The sequence below is a fragment of the Serinus canaria genome, chromosome 24, assembly GCF_022539315.1.
Source record: "Serinus canaria isolate serCan28SL12 chromosome 24, serCan2020, whole genome shotgun sequence".
In the NCBI taxonomy this organism is placed as follows: domain Eukaryota; kingdom Metazoa; phylum Chordata; class Aves; order Passeriformes; family Fringillidae; genus Serinus; species Serinus canaria.
The window spans coordinates 3476124-3495473 of record NC_066337.1 but is presented as its reverse complement, the minus strand read 5'-3'; the positions used below and the strand labels follow the sequence as shown (position 1 = coordinate 3495473).

At 48.1% G+C, this 19350-nt stretch overlaps 1 protein-coding gene across 5 annotated transcripts in view; it reads right to left on the bottom strand.

Annotated features, from left to right (window-relative positions):
• Nucleotides 1-19350, bottom strand: part of LOC103823650 (beta-galactosidase-1-like protein 2) — a 33925-nt gene that overhangs the window by 12048 nt on the left and 2527 nt on the right. For 2 of the 5 annotated variants that reach the window (XM_030230695.2, XM_030230696.2), the window contains exons 2-11: nt 17617-17676; nt 15833-16030; nt 14496-14564; nt 13720-13815; nt 12253-12361; nt 11589-11681; nt 9031-9112; nt 4848-4912; nt 2325-2409; nt 180-317 (exon numbers count right to left, since the gene is read on the bottom strand). In XM_030230695.2, coding sequence (XP_030086555.1) covers nt 180-317; nt 2325-2409; nt 4848-4912; nt 9031-9112; nt 11589-11681; nt 12253-12361; nt 13720-13815; nt 14496-14564; nt 15833-16030; nt 17617-17676 — 995 coding nt within the window. The remainder of the gene's footprint in view (nt 1-179; nt 318-2324; nt 2410-4847; nt 4913-9030; nt 9113-11588; nt 11682-12252; nt 12362-13719; nt 13816-14495; nt 14565-15832; nt 16031-17616; nt 17677-19350) is intronic. The other 3 variants (XM_030230698.2, XM_030230699.2, XM_030230697.2) reach the window with 2 other exon arrangements.

Below are 19350 nucleotides of genomic sequence, written 5' to 3'. Positions count from 1 at the left end.
TCCCTTCCTGGAAGGGCTGGGAATTAGATTCCTAACTCTAAATTCCTTTTAGACAGGAATTTCCCCCTGGGCTGTTCCTACCCCACCTCTCAGGACCTTGTGCTGATCCCTGTGAGCGGGCTGGCTGCTGTCCCAGCCCAGGGCAGGAGGAGCTGCTGGTGCAGGGACACCAAACCCACCGTAACTGGTGACATCTGCCTTGTACTCGTCAGCCTCCAGCGCCCCGCTCATGAAGCCAAAGTTGGTGCCTCCATGGAACATGTAGAGGTTGATGGATGCTCCTGTTTTCAGGATGCTGCCTACAGTATTCACCATCTCTGCAAACAAACAAAAAAAGAGATTTTTTTGCAGTGCCAGGGAGGCCACAGACACAAATCTGGGCCAGGAATTCAAATCAGACATTCCTGGGCACTCACAGGGATTGGTGCTGGGATTTGCATCTTGCCCTCAGGAAGGGGCAGCACCTCTACAGATGCATTGAAATACTAAGTTGTTTATTATTATTATTATTATTATTAATATTATGAAGGGCAGGACCTCTACAGATGCATTTAGATACTAAATTTTATTATTAATAATAATAATAATAATTATTATTATTAATGATGATGATGAAGGGGCAGCACCTCTACAGATGCATTTAGATACTAAATTTATATTATTATTATTATTATTATTATTATATTATTATATTATTATTATTATTAGGCAGCACCTCTACAGATGCATTTAAACACTAAATTAATGTATTATTACTATTATTATTATTATTATTATTATTATTATTAAGAAGAAGAAGAAGAAGGGGCAGCACCTCTACAGATGCATTTAAATTTATTATTATTATTATTATTATTATTATTATTATTATTACTATTATTATCTAAATTATTCAAATGTGTTAAATGTTAAACATTTAATGTATTAACAAGACATTAAATATTATGTATTAATACATAATATTTTATGTGTCAACTATTAAATATTTAATACATTCAAATATCCTCTCCTCCCGGTGAAAAAGGGGTAAAGCTCAGGTGTCCAGCAGGAATTTTGCTTTTCAGAAGAGCTGCCAGGACTCCGGAGCCAATTTCAGAGACAGAGCAGGAGATGGAAGCTGTCAAACCGCTCCCACAGCTCGGCTCTCACGGCCCTTTGGGTGCCCTCGGGGTTTGGTGTTTCAGTGGCAGCCTCCCAAAGGAGCTCTGAACCTGGGAGAAGGCACTGCACCCACCAGGGGGGAAAGAGAGAATGGAAAAGGGGCTGGAAATTGGGATAAAAAGGGGCTGCACCTCCAGAAATGGGAGAGACCCCAGGGGATGCCCCATGGCCTCTGCCTTGAGTGGAATAAAGCTCCAGGGCTGCTCTGGCTCCTCTCTGGACATGTGGGTTAATTGTCCTGCCACTTTCACTCGGTTTGGGCTGGGTTTCAGGTTAGTTCCATACAGTTTTGGTTGCTTTCACTCAATTTTGGGTGGTTTCCCCCAGCTTTGGGTCGTGTTCATTCAGGTTTTTGTTGTCAGCTTCAGTGAGTTTTTGGTGGCTTCACTGAATTTTCTGTCAGTTTAGGGTGGATTTCACCCAATTTTGGGTGGATTTCACTCAATTTTGGGTGGTTTTTCCCCAGTTTTGGATCATTTTCACTCAGGTTTTTTTGGTCAGCTTCAGTGAGTTTTTGGTGGCTTCACTGAATTTTCTGTCAGTTTAGGGTGGATTTCACTCGATTTTTGGTGGTTTCACTCCATTTTGGATAGTTTCATGTCATTTTCACTCAGTTTTGGGTCAGTTTCCAGCAGCACCAGGTTAACCTTGTAGGTGCTGAGGCAGACCAGGCATCGGTCCCTAAAGTTTTGGGGCATTTTCTCTCATTTTTGGGGCAGTTTCTCTCAGTTTTGGGGCATTTCATTCATTTTTGGGTCCGTTTCACTCAGATTTTTTGTCAATTCCAGTGGTGCAGGTCCACCCCCAGGTTAACCCTGTAGGTGCTGAGGCAGACCAAGCACAGGTCCCCAAAGTTTTGGATCATTTTCATTCATTTTGGGTCAGTTTCTCTCATTTTTGGGTCATTTCCAGCAGCACCAGGTTAACCCTATAGATGCTGAGGTAGACCAAGCACAGGTCCCCAAAGTTTTGGATCATTTTCATTCAATTTTGGGTCAGTTTCTCTCAGTTTTGGGTCAGTTTCCCTCAATTTTGGGTCAGTTTCCCTCAATTTTGTGTCGTTTCCAGCAGGGCCAGGTTAACCCTGTAGGTGCTGAGGCAGAGCAGGCCCAGGTCCCTGAGGCTGAAGGGCAGAACCCCCCAGGGCACAGGCAGGTGCTCACCATCGGCATCAAAGACGTAGTGGGGGCCTCCCCAGTTATCAAACCAGCCTGTCCAGTACTCCATCACCATCTTGGGCTGGTCCTTCTGCCAAGGGAAAAGCAGAGCTCAGATGGATCCAGGACAGCCTGCAGAGCCAGAGCAGCACGGCTCCAACCAGCCTGGTGTCACACCAAAGAAACCAACACAGACACCGGGACTCCGGGGGGGGGAGGAGGAGGAGGAGGAGGAGGAGGAGGAGAAGGAGAAGGAGAAGGAGAAGGAGAAGGAGAAGGAGAAGGAGAAGGAGAAGGAGAAGGAGAAGGAGAAGGAGAAGGAGAAGGAGAAGGAGAAGGAGAAGGAGAAGGAGAAGGAGAGGAAGAAGAGGAAGAAGAGGAAGAAGAGGAGAGAAGAGGAAAGAAGAGGGAAGAAGAGGAAGAGAGAGAAGAGAAGAGGAAGAAGAGGAAGAAGAGGAGGAGCAGTAGAAGGAGAGGAGAAGAGGAAGAAGAGGAAGACGGAGGATGAGGAAAGAAGAGGAAGAGCAGCAGGCGAGAAGGAGAAGAGGAAGAAGAGGAAGAGAGAAGAGGAAGAAGAGAAGGAGGAGCAGTAGAAGGAAGAGAGGAAGAAGGAGAGGAAGAAGAGGAAGAAGAACAAGAGGAAGAACAAGAAGAGAAGTTTCTTTCCTGACCCCAATATTTACAGACTTTCAAAAGTGACAGTGGATTGGAGGATGAAATTGTCACCTCTCCAATGGCACTGGACAAACCGACAGTCTATGAAATTTCTCCTCCAGAGAGGAATGTAAAAACAAAAACTATTTTAATTATTTACATAAAAGTGCATGAGAAGCTCCCTTACAAGATGCAAGCATCAGAAGGCTCAGAAGAACTTAGAAAAGCAGGGTGGCAGCGTGGTGCCATGGTGTCTGTAGGAGGGTTTTCTTCTCAACTGGCACAGCCAAAAAGGCACCTAAGGAGCTCTGGACAAGGAGCTGTGGGCCAGCAAAGCCCAGAACAGGCAAGCAGAGCTTTGTGCCTCTGCTGCTCACAGAGCACAGAGCAGGTGCTGTCAGACACTGCTGGATGCTGCTGTTTGGCAGAGCTGTAGCAAAGGGACAAACCAACTGTCAGTGTTTAGTTCTTGCTAAAAACACCCATTTATAAATGTCTGCTTATGTGCCACGCCACTGCCAGCTGAGAGCTTGCAGGTGCAGGGCAGCCAGGGCTTGCCAAGGTACAGCAGCAGACCTGAGCTGCTTTAATGCCTTTTTAATGCTGCATATGGTGCTGGCAGGGAAGAGTTTGCAGGAATTAGGTCTTCATTAAAGGCTCTGCACACAGAACAATTGCTTCCCATTTGTCAGTGCCTGGCAGATCCCTGAGGCCCTGCAGGATCCCTCCTGTCCCCATGGCATGGGCAGGGCCATGTGTGCTCAGCCTGGCTGCCCCTCCAGCCTCCTGGGCTGGATCTGCAGGCAGTTTGGTGACAGGGGTTTTGTTCAGTGCCACAGGGATTGGCTGAGCTAAGTGCCATTAAAGAAACTCGTGTTTCATTAGGAGAAAACAACTGCCTGTAATCATCTAAACATCCTTGGGAATACATTTAATCAATCCATCCCCAGTGAACCAGCCAAAGAAGGGATTTTATCACCTTCTGGAACCAAAACCCATGGAAAGGAAAAGATAGAACAGCTTCATAACCCCTGCAAACACTTCCTGTCTCCTAACTGGTCTGGCAAAGGAGGAGCTGCTCCTCTGGGGCCACATGTGCTGGGGAAGGTGCCACTTCTGATCATTTGCAAGGTCTGGGCAGTTTTGGCAGACCCAAAGGAGGTGAAAGCACTTCCAGCAGAGGGAAAGAAAATAAAGGCAAGCTGTAGGACTGAACATCCAGCATGCCAGCAGGGCTCCCCTCCTCAGCCAGGCAGAAGGCAGGAGGTGAGCAGAGAATTGATCAGGGCTGGGGCAGATCCCAGCTGCTCAATCCTTCACCTGGAGCAAGCAGAGCACAGGGAAAGAGGACAGAGGGGGTAAAAAGAGAGATAAGCTGTCACTAACCCCAAAACCTGTCATTTCCTCATCACAGTCAGGACACTGCTCACACCAAGTGTTCATTAATTAATTAATTCCCTCCCTGAGGCAAACCTCTGACAGCACAGAGGGGTTAAAAATGCTCAAGTGACACAGTAAAACCTCATAAATCTGCCCAGGATGAGGCCCTGGAGGTGTACAGACAAAGCAAAGAGCACCCACAGCACCAGGGTGAAAGTTTGGGAAAAAGAGGATGGAACTTCCAGAGAGAGGTTTGGTAATTGTGCACTGGGATGCTCTGGGTATCACTTGAACAAGTGTAACCCCTACCAGCTAAACACAGGGCACAGCTGGATGAAAAGCCTTTCAGAAGGACAACAGGACACTTAAATCCTCCTTCCCTGATTCCAGGAGGATTTGGCCTCATGAGAAGGAAACACACAAATCCCAGAGAACATCAGTGCTTCACTCCCAGTGCTGGAAATCAGGGATGAGCAAAGTGTTTCTGCAGCTCACCTGCACTGTGTCCAGGTATTTCAGCAGCCCAGGCTCCAGCTTCTGAAAGTTAACAGTGGCCAGTGCTGGTGGGAAAGGAAAAATGTATTAATTTAGACTCATCTAAAATGTCTAGGGGATCATCTCCTCAGTCCAGCAGGAGGGAACTGCAACACCTCCACTGTCACCCACATGTTCTATGACAAATCCTTTCCTTGGGATTTGTCCCTCCTGAGGAGCTGAGAGGGCTCAGGAACAAACTGCAAACAATTCTTCTCTGCTGCTGTGGGTGCAGCAGGTGGGGCTGGGATTGGTCTCTGGGGTTGTTTCTGATCAATGGCCAATCCCAGCCCAGCTGTCCAGACTGGCTGGGGCACAGACAAACCTTTGTCATTCATTCCTTTGCTATTCTCAGCCAGCCTTCTGCTGGAATCCTTCCTTCTGCTCTTTTAGTGTAGCTTTAATGTCATATAGATCATAAAATAATAAATAATAAATAAATTTTTAATGTCGTATCTATCATAAAATAATAATCAGCCTTCTGAACATGGAGTCAGATCCTCATCCCTTCCCTCACCCTGGGACCCCTGAGAACACTGTTACACTCCTGAACCCCCAAAAGAGCCTCCTCAGAAACTCCCATCAAAGCCTTCACTGGTGTGCAGAATCCAAGGGAACCACAGCACAGAGTGGAATCCTCCCAGGCCATCTTTCAGCTCTAATGTGCAGAGATTTTAGAGAGAGAGCATCAGAGCAGCTCCTGGGGTGTCACCAGCTCTAATTAGAGCCTGTAAAGCACTTGGAGATCCTCACTTAAAAGGCACCACATAAAGGCAAATTTATTACCAAGGCCTGTCTGGATGGCACAGTGCTCTCCCAGGCTTCAGCTGCAGGAATCCCTTCCCAGGCAATATCCTGCAGCTTCTCGTGTCTGTGGGGGAGTGAGAGCAGGCACAGGGCAGGAGAGGCACAGAGAAGTGCAGCTGAAGGGTTCTCTGTGCTTCTGCCCATCCTCAGGCTCTGCAGTGACTGCAGCCTAACAAGATGGAGTTTAACAAGTCCAAGTGCCCAATTCTGCATTTTGGCCACAACAGCCCCTGCAGTGCCAGAGGCTGGGGTGGTGTGGTGGGCAGTGCCCAGGCACAAAGGGACCTGGGGGACAGAGGGCTGGGCTGGAGCCAGCAGAGTGCCCTGGTGGCCAAGGGGGCCAATGGCTCCTGGCCTGGCTCAGGAATGGAGTGGCAGCAGGAGCAGGGAGGTCACTCTGCCCTGCCCTGGGCACAGGTGAGGGCACACCTGGAGTGCTGTGCCCAGCTCTGGGCCCTCAGCTCGGGAAGGACCTTGGGACACTGAGCACATCCAGAGGGGACAGCGAGGCTGGAGAGGGGCTGGGAACACAAACCCTGAGAGGAGCCCCTGAGGGAGCTGGGGGGGATCAGCCTGGAGCAAAGGAGACTCAGGGCTGCCCCCATCCCTCTGCCAGCTCCTGAAAGGTGCCTGTGCTCAGCTGGGCTGGGCTCTGTCTGCAGCAGCACTGACACACCCAGAGCTCACAGCCTCCAGCTGGGCCAAGGGAAATACAGGCTGGAGAGCAGGGAAAGGTTTTTACAGAAAGGGGATAAAGTTCTGGAATGTTCTGCCCAGGGAGGTGGTGGAGTCCCCATCCCTGGGGGTGTTTAACAAAGCCTGGATGTGGCACTGGGGGCCAGGGTTTGGGTGAGGGGTTGGGCTGGGCTGGACTCGATGATCTTTGGGGTCTCCTCCACCCTGGTCATTCTGAGTGGGAACACCTCCTGCAGGACAGGACCCTAATCTGGGATCACTGTCCCAGCCCCTGGCACACATTTTAACATTTCTCTATCTCCCAGCCCTCAGTCATGCTGATATTTCTCCCAGACAAACTCCGCAGCAGCAATGATGTGATTCAGCATTAAAAACTGACTTCTAACAAGAGAGCTGCTATCAAACCCAGCCCCAGTTGTGTCAGGCAGAGCTCTTCAAACAGAATATTTACAGAAGGAAAAGTTCACTTCTGACTATTTATACCTTGATTTTAATAGGCTGACCTATGTAGTGAGCTGAGCTGGAGAACTCAGCACAGAAAACACCAAAGGAGAACAAAACAAAAGGTGGATTTAGCACTGATGTAATATTACAGTGAGTATTACAGTTCTGGCAGTTCTGAAGGAGAACATGCCCAGCTCTGCCTTTCATGCAGGCTAACAGCACCCCATGGAAAAGGGAACCATCCCCAGAGCTTTATTTATCCTTCTCATGGGATGTTTTTACACACACATACACACACACACAAGGCATCCCAGCATGGTCTGGAGGGACAGCAGAGGCTTTGTCACCCACCAGCTCCCAGAAGGGCTTCCAGGTCAGATCAGCTTGGGAATCCTGGAATCAGAGTGGGTTGGGATGGAAGGGACCTTCAACTCATCCCTGGAAGGGGAGGGACACCTCCCACTAGCCCAGGGGATCCAAACCTGCCCAGCCTGACCTTGGAGACTTCCAGGGATGGGCAGGGATTCTTGCTTCTCCTTTAACCCCTTCCTCCCACCCTGCTGCTCCTCACTTGGAGCCCTGGTTATCCACACATCCGTGAGGAGCCCCTGAGGGAGCTGGGGGGGATCAGCCTGGAGCAAAGGAGACTCAGGGCTGCCCCCATCCCTCTGACAGCTCCTGAAAGGTGCCTGTGCTCAGCTGGGCTGGGCTCTGTCTGCAGCAGCACTGACACATCCAGAGCTCACAGCCTCCAGCTGGGCCAAGGGAAATACAGGCTGGAGAGCAGGGAAAGGTTTTTACAGAAAGGGGATAAAGTTCTGGAATGTTCTGCCCAGGGAGGTGGTGGAGTCCCCATCCCTGGGGGTGTTTAACAAAGCCTGGATGTGGCACTGGGTGCCAGGGTTTGGGATGCTGGGGCTGGGCTGGGCTGGACTCGATGATCTTTAGGGTCTCCTCCCCCCTGGTCATTCTGTCATTGTGTGATCAGTGACACCCTGGCTCTCACAGATTGCTGTGACATCCCAGAGACAAACTGGGATCAGAGAGCTCCCAGCAGAACACCACACTCCAAAGGAGGAGGAGCTCTGAGGCTGCCAACATTCCCCAGGAGGTGAGGCCAAGGCAGGGGCTTCTCCCTCCTCCTTCTCCTGACAGCTCCGTGGCAGGCAGACAGTGACTCTGTGTGGTCACAGCTGAAAACTGCTGCACACCCAAAAACATCCAAAGGATCTTCTCACCGTGCTGGTGAAGGCCCATGGCTCAGTAAATGAATTTATCCCTCTCATACTGACATGGAAAAGCAAAAGGAGGGGAAAAAAGGAGGGGAAAGTCTTTCCCTTTAATCATCTCCATGCCTGAGATTGGAAATTTAACATTATTTATGACTGAGGGATAACAGGAGCACTCAAAGGCTGTACCCTGCAAACACTAAATCTGGGGAGCAGTTACACCCCAGGCAATTGGCAGGGACACAGGAGAGAGCAGAGGCCAAGCCCAGAGTAAATCCCAGCTGAAATTACCCCAAATTCTGAGAATCAGAGCCCCATTAGGGCTCAGTGAAACTCAAGCAGCTGCACCTCCATTTCTTCACAGGAAAAAGGAGGAGGGTGCCCAGCAGCATTTAAAAAACTTATTAGAATTATATTTTATAAAGGGGAAATGGGCATCCCTCTGCATTCTATATAACTGGCACCCTCCTTTCCCCACCTAAGGGTTTACACCCCTAAATAATCATGCTCAGAAGATAATGCTGCCCCACAAACTATTGCTAAATCTACTGCCTAAATATAAAACTCAAAATCAAGGTTTTAATGGAGATTTTTTTCCTTCTCTTTTTAATTGCAAAGCATCTCCCTTAGGAATGAGTTACTACTGCTAGTAACTGCTGAGGAGCTTGTTTAGTATCCATTGAAATGAAGCAATAAATAGCATTTTCAGCCTTGCAGTGTGGTGGGACAGCTAAGAAATGCTGGGTGCTGCCCTCTCTTGACTCAGTGGGAAGCACAGATGCCCATCCCTTCACACAGTGTCACACTCCATGTGGAAAATAAACCACTCCAAACCTTTCTAGGAGGGCTCTGGGCTCATCCTGGCTGCACCAGCCAGCCAAGGGCTCCCTCCTGCCACCAACAGGACCCAGGGGTGCAGGGGCTGAATTAAAGCCCTGTTTTCCTCCCTCAGCTCTACAAGCACTCACCTCCTTCCACCAAGCCAAAGGACAGCCCGTTCTTGTTGTCTGAGGTCATCAGCAGCTCCACAATCCCTCTGTTTACCAGGGCCTAGGTGAACAAGAGCAAAGCAGGGTGTTAAAGGGTGTTAAAGCACTCCAGCCTCACCTTCTGGGGGCACAGCCTGCAACTGGCAGGGCCTTCTAATTAAATGTTGTCCCTGTGACACCTCCCATTGCTCCTGAAGCTTCCCTGCCTACTGTCCCCAGCTTAAAGACCACTGGAAAATCTTATTTTTTCTTAGGAAGCTGGATTGGTTTCTCACTGAACATCCAACTTCAGGATTTTAGCTTCTGAGGTCAAGGTAATAAAAAGGGAGGGATTCAGGTGGAAGGAGGAAAGGAAAAGCAGCTCAGCACTCCTGACTGCCTGATAGTGGGAGCTGGGAAGAGGAAGAGCTGATTTTCCAAGGAACACCATCACAGGACAGCTCAGGCACAAATGTTTTCCAGAAATCAGTGAATTCAGTGGTTCCTCAATACTACAGCCCCAGAGGAAGCAGCACCCTGAGGTCTGAAATCCACCTGCACACAGGAGGTTCCTCCCATCAGGATTGTTCTCTTGCAGCTGGTCCTGAACACAGCAGTGCCTGATGTTTGGAGGAGAGCAGTTGTAAATTAACCACTCATTTCACTGCACCTCCACTGGAAGTCACTCCTGCAGCTCCCAGGAGCTCTGGGAACAAGGCTCCAGTCTCTTCAGGCTAAATTACTAATTGTGAAATGTGACAAAACCCTTTGTTTATGGTCCCTGCCTGCACTAAGAGCAGACCTGGGCATGGCACAGTGTCTGCATTATGGAAACACAGACAGACCCAGCCCAGAGCCATGACAAGCTGGTGACTTTATCAACCCATCCCCACCAAATTTACACCTGATCAATGCTGGATTCAGACTAAATTCAGCTGCTGAGGGAACTGGAATTTCTGTGCAATTTTACCAAGGTAATTCTTGGAGCACTGCATTAATGCAAAGTTTCTTCCCCTCCTTTTGAGTGTAAATGCAGAACAGAGGAGCAGCAGAGGTGCCACACACTCAGTGCCTCCCAGAGTGCAGCAGAGAAGCAGGAATAGAAGCTCAGATCTGTGTGGGAAGGGCACAGATCCATGTCAATAAATCCTTTCACTTTCAGGAAGGCAAAGGCACTGCACCCAAAAAGTGAGGTAAGCACAGGGAGTTGAGGTTTTGTGTGAGCTGAGGGTGTTTTCTAATGAGTTTATTAATTCCAGGAAGGAGCAACTTGGTCATGGATGCTAGATGTGAATTAATCACCTTGCCACAAACCAGAACAAAGACTCAGAGCCCCTCCTCACACCAGATCCCACCCCAACCAAAACCAAAGCCCTGCAGATCCTGCTTTCCCACATTTCCATCTCTAACCACTATTCTGCACTGCCTCAGATGCAAACTGCACACAATCCCAGAATATGATGAAACAGCACTGCAAAAATACACCCACAGGCCTGGCAGAGAGATCTGTCCTGACAAGTCTGAAACAGCACAAGCTCTTTCCTCACCAGGCCCTGGAAAGCAAGGCCAAGCCTGCAGCCTGCTCAGACCCCCAGAGCCTCTGTCCCTTCACCCAGGGCTCTGAAAACCCCTGGCTTGCATTATCTCTAATTTGTTTGTGTACAAATTTCATATTTAACCTTGTAAGGAGAGTTAAACCACCAGCTGGGGTCAGTGCAGGAGCTGGAGATCAGCACTCCTGCCATGGATTGTTTGTTTGAGGAGCCTCTGGACACCCTGGGCAATGGCACAACCCGAGCCTCAGGGTGCTCAGGGTGCAGCTGGGCTACCAGAAGGTTCCAGCAGGATCCCATAATCCTGTAGCAGAAGAGCAGGCCTGCATGGGTGACCCCCCTGACATGCAGCAATACCTTTCAGCATTCAGTGAGGAGAAATGAAACAACCAAGCCCGTGAGGCACACTGCAGATCTCATTACCTGCCTGCCCTGCACTGGTGCTGGTCAGCCTGCTGTGAGACCCAGCAGGATAATCCAGCCTCCCTGGGCATGGGCCAGCCCCTCAGCACTGGCTCAGAGCAGCCAGGGCACACTTTAATCCCTTTCTGACAGGGCTAAGGGAGGCATTAGGCAAATTAACCTGCCTGAGGCTGAGCCCCAGGTGACACAGGTTTAGGAGCGTGCTGGTGACTTCTTCCCATCAAAATCAACCAAGGGAAACCTTTATCAAATATCATCTAGGAGAGGCAAAAGAGGACCTGCAGGTGAGAGCTGCTTCAAGGCCAGCTGTGCAACACAGACACTCGCAGCTGCCCATCTCCCTCTTCTCTGAGAGATGGAAGAACACAGATTTATCAGCACTCACAGGGTCATGTGCCAACTCTTCCACTCCTGGAGGAAACATCCAAGGAAAGTGCAGCTGGTGCTTTCAACAGTCTCTCAAACCACACTCAAAAGTTACACAGAAAAAAGAAAACACTGTAGGGAAGGTGATTGATGGGAGAGATTGACACAGAAACAAGTAAAAGTAAAAAAAAGTAAAAAGTCAAAGTGCACCATTACCATTTTGACATAGGTCATGTAGTTTGGGTCTTTGGCATAGGAACCATATTCATTCTCCACCTGCACTGCAATGATGGGACCTCCTTTCTTGTACTGTGGGGAAAAAAAAAGGGAGAAGGAAGGTGTTCACCACGATTTCTAACCACCAAAAATCCCACTAGCTGCAGGAAAGATCCACCAGCATCAGAAGGACTCAGCTCCACGCTCCCATGCTCCCACACGGACAGAGTGGGAACATTCTCCAACATTTCTAACCACCAAAAATCCCAATAACTGGCAGGAAAGATGCACCAGCATCAGAAGGACTCAGCTCCACCCTCCCATACTGACAGAGTGGGAACATTCTCCACTTGCACTGCAGTGATGGGACATCCTTTCTTGTACTGTGGGGGACAAAAAGGGAGAAGGAAGGTGTTCACCACGATTTCTAACCACCAAAAATCCCAATAACTGGCAGAAAAGATGCACCAGCATCAGAAGGACTCAGCTCCACCCTCCCACGCTCCCACACTGACAGAGAAAGCTGCAGCCTGTGCTGATTGCTGGTGCATTTTTGTGGCAGTTTTTGGTTACTGCCTGACCCTCTGCTGTCACACAGAGCCCCCAGTGCCCCGTGCAGCCACTCCCAGCCCTGCAGAGGGACAGGGTGGTGCTTGGTGCTTGCCTGCAGAGGGACCACGACGCGCATCAGGCGGTCAAAGTAGGCGTCCACGGCCTCTGTGAAGCCCTTGTAGGTCGTCCTCAGCTGCATCTCGGGGTCCTGCAGCAGCCAGCTGGGGAGAGGCAGCAGAGGAGATGTGTCAGACACTCCTGCCCAGTCATGCAGAGCTATTCCAGCCACTGGCATCAAGTCCCCCCTGGGCAGGGATCATTGGTGGCACCTCAGAGCCCTCGGTGACCCCCCGAGTTGGGAATGACACCTCGTGTCCACCTCTCACTTGTGAATAAATCCAGGCTCCAATTCCCCCTCTCCTCCTCTTCTTTTCATTCTGCATTTCAGGCCCAAAGTCATTTCATCACCTCTACCAATAATATTCCAAGGGTTAATCTTATCACTCTGAATTCCCTGCATTCCCAAGGGCACTCTGCAACCAAGTGCTCCTTCAGAAAACCCCAACCCCTTCTCAAATAAAAGATTGCTGTAACTGTTCCCACTGTTTCTACTGCTGATTTACAAGGCTGGGCTCTGTTTGGAGTTAACAGAAAAAAGGGCAATTTGTTGAGAGCAGAACAATATAATGCTGTAACAATTTAAGGGGAATGAGCCTGTATCTTCCTTTTCTCAGCAAAATCAGGCCTTAACTAATATCTTTCCAAGGATCTCTATATTCAACTCTGCCAAATGTGGCTTTGTGGACTTAAAAAAAATCATCTATCTCCTCTTCAGCTGGAAAGTCAGACTAGTACTGTTGCTCTTTATTAGAATTTTTTATCTGTCTGATAAAAAAACCACATGGGTGATGTGACAACTGACAACTTCTCATAATCTAACCTGGAAGTGGCTTCTGGCTCTGGTCAGGAAGAATTCTGCTGCTCTCAGGGTTAAGTCCCTGAGACCTCAACTCTGATGCCAAAGGCAGGTGAGAAGTTAAAAAAACAATCCCCAGGTATCTCCACTGAAGGAAAACAAGGGGTAACCTGGCACTGGCTCCACTCAGGAGCCAGCCAAGTCCCAGGGCTCCCAGAGCCTCCTCCAGCTGGGTTCTTCAGGGGAAAACACCACAGGAGGCTGGGCTTTCATCACTGCCAGCCATAGAAGGCAGATTTCTAGTAGGACTTTTAAAATGGAGCTGAGATGGAGCAAATTCTTACACCAGGCTGCAAATCCTGTCCATGCTATGCAGAGTCAAGGTGCAACAGCAAGAAGGGCTCCTCCAATTCTACTTTCTTGCTGTAGCTATTACACCATAAAACAATTATTATTATTATTTTAAACACTCAAAACCAAAATTAGAAGAGCTCCATAGGATAATGAGATAATATCTGGTTTGGGAACACAGAAAATAAATATTCCTATCAAGCAGCCAGCCATTCCAAAGCCATTCCTCTGAAGGAGCCTTGGCTGTGTGATCAGGAGCTTGGGATTTGCTTGTCCTGGTGCTTCCCTGAAGTGAACAATTTCCACACTCACCTGGGCAGACCCCCGAGGTCCCACTCGGAGCAGATGTAAGGTCCAGGGCGCAGAATCACCCACAGCCCATTTTTAGCTGCCAGGGAAAGGAAGGCCCTGGGGATCCAGACACAGGAATTACTGTCTGCCTGCAGAACCCCCACCCCGAATACTCCAATCACCCCTGGATTTATGTAGCAAAGCAGAAGGGAATTGCATGATGAAGTAACCACACTGGATTGGTGTCACTGTGACATCTTCTGAAAAATCCCTTTGCCAGGATTTCTTCTCCTGGGAAGTTGAGAAGCCTCAGAAAAAAATGTAAATATTAATTATCTGATTGCTTCTCCCTGTTTTGATGCTCTGGCATGTGGTCTGGAGATTGTTTACTCACAGGTGCATGTTTGATTGGTTTCATGTGAATTGTTTTTACTTCATGAGCAATCACTGTCCAGCTCTTGTTAAGCTTTCTGCCTGTATCCTTTCTGTATTCTTTCAGTATAGTTTAGTAGAGCATTCTTTTAATACAATATAATACCATAAAATAATAAATCAGCCTTCTGAGAACATGGAGTCAGATTCATCTCTTCCCTCGTCCTGGGGATCCCAGCAAAGACCACAGATTGGTGCTAAATTAAGTTCCCAGAACTTCAGAATGAAGCTGATGAGGAAGGGGAAGGAAGAAATCCCCACTGCCTGACCAAAGCACATCTGGAAATAACATCTTCACCCAAACACCACACACCCCCTCCCCTCCAAAGAGAGTATTTCATGCCAGAGCTGTCTGTGCCACATACCTCAGGTCCAGATTTTTACTGAAGTCAAACTTGCCTCTTTCCTTCTCGTGCAGGTTCCAGGGCACGTACCTGAAAGGCAGAGCTGGTGAAGGGTGAGCTCTGGCATGCTCAGAGAAAAACTGAGGCCCCACCATTCTTTTCTGTAGGAGGGACAGGGGGTGGGATGGGTGGAGACCAGAGACCTCTGAAGGCAGGTCTGGAACTTGGGGTTTATTGCAAAGGGCCTGGGTGCAGGGCCCTGCTGGGAGCTGCCAGCCACAGCTCAGAGCAGCCCCAAAGAGGAGCCCCAGAGAGAGAGAGAGAGAAGAATGAAAGCAAGAGGAAAAAAGAGAGCAAAGTTCCCATTACAATACCAGAAATATTCTTCTGTGTTGAATATTCTAATTCTCACTAACCAATCTAGTCCAAGATACAAATCCTACAGCATTTACATCCAGCCTATAAGAATCATTACATCACCAACCTGGGTTCCATTTTAAACAAGCTCCTTCCTCACCAAGCCTTGGAAAGCAAGGCCAAGCCTGCAGCCTGCTCAGACCCCAAGAACCTCTGTGTCTCCTTCATCCAGGGCTCTGAAAAGTGCTTGCTTGCCATTACCTCTAATTTTTTTGTGTACAAACTTGATATTTAACCTTGTAAGGAGAGTTAAACCACATTACATTGCCATGATGTGTTACATTTTAAACCCTAAAAACTCCTCTTTGGGCCCCTCTGCCAGGCCAGCAGGGTCTGCTCTGCCCCTTGGAGCTGCCTGCAAGCACAGGGTGTTGTTCCATCCAAAGGGGATTGCCTTCAGCCAGCCATGCCATTGTTTTCCAGCTGTTCAGTAACTAAAATATCTCAAAGCTTGCTTTCATTTCAATCTCCCTTACAGTTTCCATATTCTCAAAATCTTTTGCCAGGCAATCATATTGATAAGGCTTTCCTGTTTCATCTTCCCCAACACAGTGGGGGAATAATAATAATAATAATAATAATATAATAATATAATAATATAATAATAATAATAATAATAATATAATAATATTATTATTATTATTATTATTATTATTATTATTATTATTATTATTATTATTATTATTATTATTATTATGGGGCAGCACCTCTACATATGCATTTAAATACTAATTTATTATTATTATTATTATTATTACTATTATTATGAAGTGGCAGCACCTCTACAGATGCATTTAAATACTAATTTATTATTATTATTATTATTATTATTATTATTATTATTATTATTATCATTATCAATATTATCACTTTCCCACAGTGAGAAGCATGGAAATACATCCTTGTGGCCCAGTGGAAGGCTGGTCAGGGAGGGCACTCACGTGGTGAGGGTGTTGAGGCCACAGGCTCTCATCTTGAGCATCCGATCCTCCCAGTACTCGCGGGGCACTCGGAAGTAGTGCATGGAGCCGCCCAGGATGCGGAAGGGCATCCCCTCCAGCAGGAACTGGGAGTTCTCTGTCTGCAGCCCCAGGGTCCTCCCCCACAGCCCCAGAGGGGTCAGCTCGCTCCAGTTAAACCTGGAAGAACAAAGGAGATGTGTGAGCAGCCAGTCCTGGGGAAGGAATGTGTCCTCCTCATTGCTCCTCACCCAGCGCAGAAGCACAGGGTTGGAAGACGTGGTGTTACATTTTGGTTCAGTGGTGTGCCCTGTCTCACCTCTCCAAAATGCAGGGTTTATTCCAAGCCTGTGACCCTCCCCTCAAGTATCACAGACCTGTAACCCCAATGGCCCAAGTCTTACTCCACACCCACTCTGAAGCTCCCTGTTGAGCTGTGTGAGGGAGTCCAAACTGCTCTTGGCCCTTTTCTGTCCAGGCTCTCCCTCTCTGCAACAGGAAGAGACCCTAAAGATCATCGAGTGCAGCCCAGCCCCAACCCCTCACCTAAACCCTGGCACCCAGTGCCACACCCAGGCTTTGTTAAACACTCCCAGGGATGGGGACTCCACCACCTCCCTAGGCAGAACATTCCAGAACTTCATCACCCTGTCTGTAAAAAACCTTTTCCTGAAATCCAACCTGTATTTCCCTTGGTGCAGCTTGAGACCAGCTCTGACCTTCCTGCTTCTCAAGCAAACCACACTTTTGGTCCTACAGAGCATGGAGATGGTTCAGAAAGCTCTAAGCCAGCTGGGAAATCTTCCCAAATGTGGATTTAAATCCATTTCAGTGGCTGCTCCCCCCTGAACCCCCAAGCCACGCTCTACAACTGACACTGCTCAGGCACAGAGCGTGAAACTCACTGAAAACATGGGTGGGCAAGTTTTCACTCACAATACTCACAAACACTTCCCTAACCTATGGAATCCAGCATCTCCCTGTTCAACCTCTGCACTAGGAGGGTCTGATTTACAGATCCATGTGCCAACAGCAGCTGCATCCATCACTGCTATCCCAAATGTCTTGGGGACTCTGGTATCTTCCAACTCAAAGCATGGAAAAAAGAAAACCTCCTCACCTGCTCCCTGTGAACAGAGAACCTTTTTCTCAGTTTAATGAACCCCCTGGATTATATTCATCATCCAGGAGAGACTAAATCAGCTGCCACCACACACTCACCTCTGCCCACATCACTGTTTATGTTCACCCTGAAAATGTGACCTGCCACAAGAACCAGAGCACAGGGCCAGCAGCTCCTCAGCACTTACAGGGTGAGCTCTCCTGCTCTCACAGCTCTTGCTCTGCTCATGGCCTTGCAGGCTCCCAGCTCACTCTGGCTGAACCAAACCCCATTTCACCACCAAGACCCAGAGCAGTGTCACTGCCTCCCTCAGCCCAGCCCACGGACACACAGACAGGCTCAGACAATGGCAGCTTGTTCCTTATCAGAGCCAGATGTGAGCAATGAGTTCCCAGCTCCAGAAAGCAGCAAGGACCAGCACATTTGGGAGAAAATCACAGTGAGAGGGGAGAGGAACACCTGAGCCTCCAGCTGCTGCCTAGGCTCTGTGTGAAGCAGTTGTTAGCAGAGGGTGAGGGTGCTCAGGGCTCACAGGGATTGCTAACCACAGCCTGCCCAGCCTCTGGCAGCCAGGGGGACTAAAAGGAGCTGAATCTAAGGCTTGCAGGGCACTGCAGGGCTGGCTGACAAGCTCAGAGGGTACCTGAGTAGCAGAGCATTCTCACAGGGCTCTGAAACAGCCGGCAGCAGGCAGGGGTAATACCTGGAAAAGGAAGCCAGGTTAGATTTCACTGCTTCCAAAGAGACTCACACTGATTGTCCAGCCATTCCCAGTGATACATGGTCTCCTCCAGCCAGGTCTTGTAAGCTCTTGGAGATTTATATTACACCTAAAATAGCTCAGCTACTTTAGAAGGCATAAAATCAGCAGTATGGCTTTTGTGGTAGTGTTGGAAACAGAAAAGTTTTAATAAAAGGCAAAATAACAAAACTCTTTATAGAGAAAAACCAAGCCAGGGCAAGAGGCTCTTGCTCATAGAAATACACCCCACAAAAGCCATCAGTTCCTTTGTTCTCTTCTTTTTCTAGTAAATTGCCCAGGTGGGACTTTTTGGCTTCTGTCCAATCCTTAAGTTTGAGGTGAAGTCCCCAAGGTCCTACGAGGGGTCTTTTTACCTAATCCAGGAGAGAAACTTCTGGGCGTTTTCCCTTTTTAAGGAGACAAAGGATAGTTTGGTCACTCAGTGAATGGGGGGCACATTCCTGCACCCCAGAACCAGTGCTGAGCAAGAGACCCTGCTGTGTCAGGATGTGGGGTGGTAACAACAGCTCCTGCTGACAGTGCAGCTCAGGTTGGAGAAATGAGTACAAAACACCAATCTGCCACATTTAAAGCCTGCCTGAGTAAGAACAGGACCTAACATGCTCATCTGCATGAGAAACAGCCAGAGAATGATGGCACGGGGCTGGGAAATGGCAGCATTGCTCCCAAGGAACTGGGACAAATTTCAGCAGCAGGGGAAAGGGTTCTCAAGCCCCAAACAGGACACCCATGGCCACTCTGTGCTGCTAAATTACAGACTGTGACTTTGGCAAATGTGAAAAATGGGTATTTTATCATTGGCTTTTTGCAAATATTCAAATGAATATTATATGTGTTGTGTTAGAAAGTGATGCTGTATTAATTTTCTTCAGTAGTGTGTTAAATATGGTTTTAGGTTATAACAGAATGGTAAATTGAAACTACCTAAGATATTTTTTTAAAGCAAGGACTTGCACTGAGATAGCAGCCACAGCACACCTGAATCTTTCAGAGAAAGAGAATTTATTGCTCCCTTATCAGAAGAAACGAACTTCCTCCTGCCTTGCTCAGGGTTCAGAGGCAGAAGCTGGCACTGCCCAGACAGAATCCTGTGTGTGAATGGAATTGGTGCACCATGGATGAGGTGTATGGATATGCAACAGGCTGTTGGTGTTAAGGGTTAATCCTCTGTTCACATGGGGCCTTTTTCGGGCTTATATTGCCCAGAAAATGTACCTGGACTGTCCATAACTCTTTGTTTCTATTGTCTCATATTGTCCTAATCCAAATTGTCCATATTTTTATTACTCTAATTATATTACTATTTTTATAACCATTTTATCACTATAAACTTTTAAAATTTTAAAAACAAGTGATTGGTGCTTTTCACAGCAAACCAAACCAGCAGCTACATCTACTTCTGTTTCCCAGAGGTGGAAAGCTAAAAGGGGTCTGGAGATGCAAAACTCCAATTTTTAAAGATTAGGTTGGAAAAGAGTTTCCAAGTTGTTTCTTAGCTAGGTAGAGCCCCAAATTACCCCTGCACACAGGAGTGCTGCTGACTGGTGCCAGAATGAAGGCTGTGCTCAGGAGGCACACACAGCCAGATAAAAATAAACTAATCACTTAAGCCCA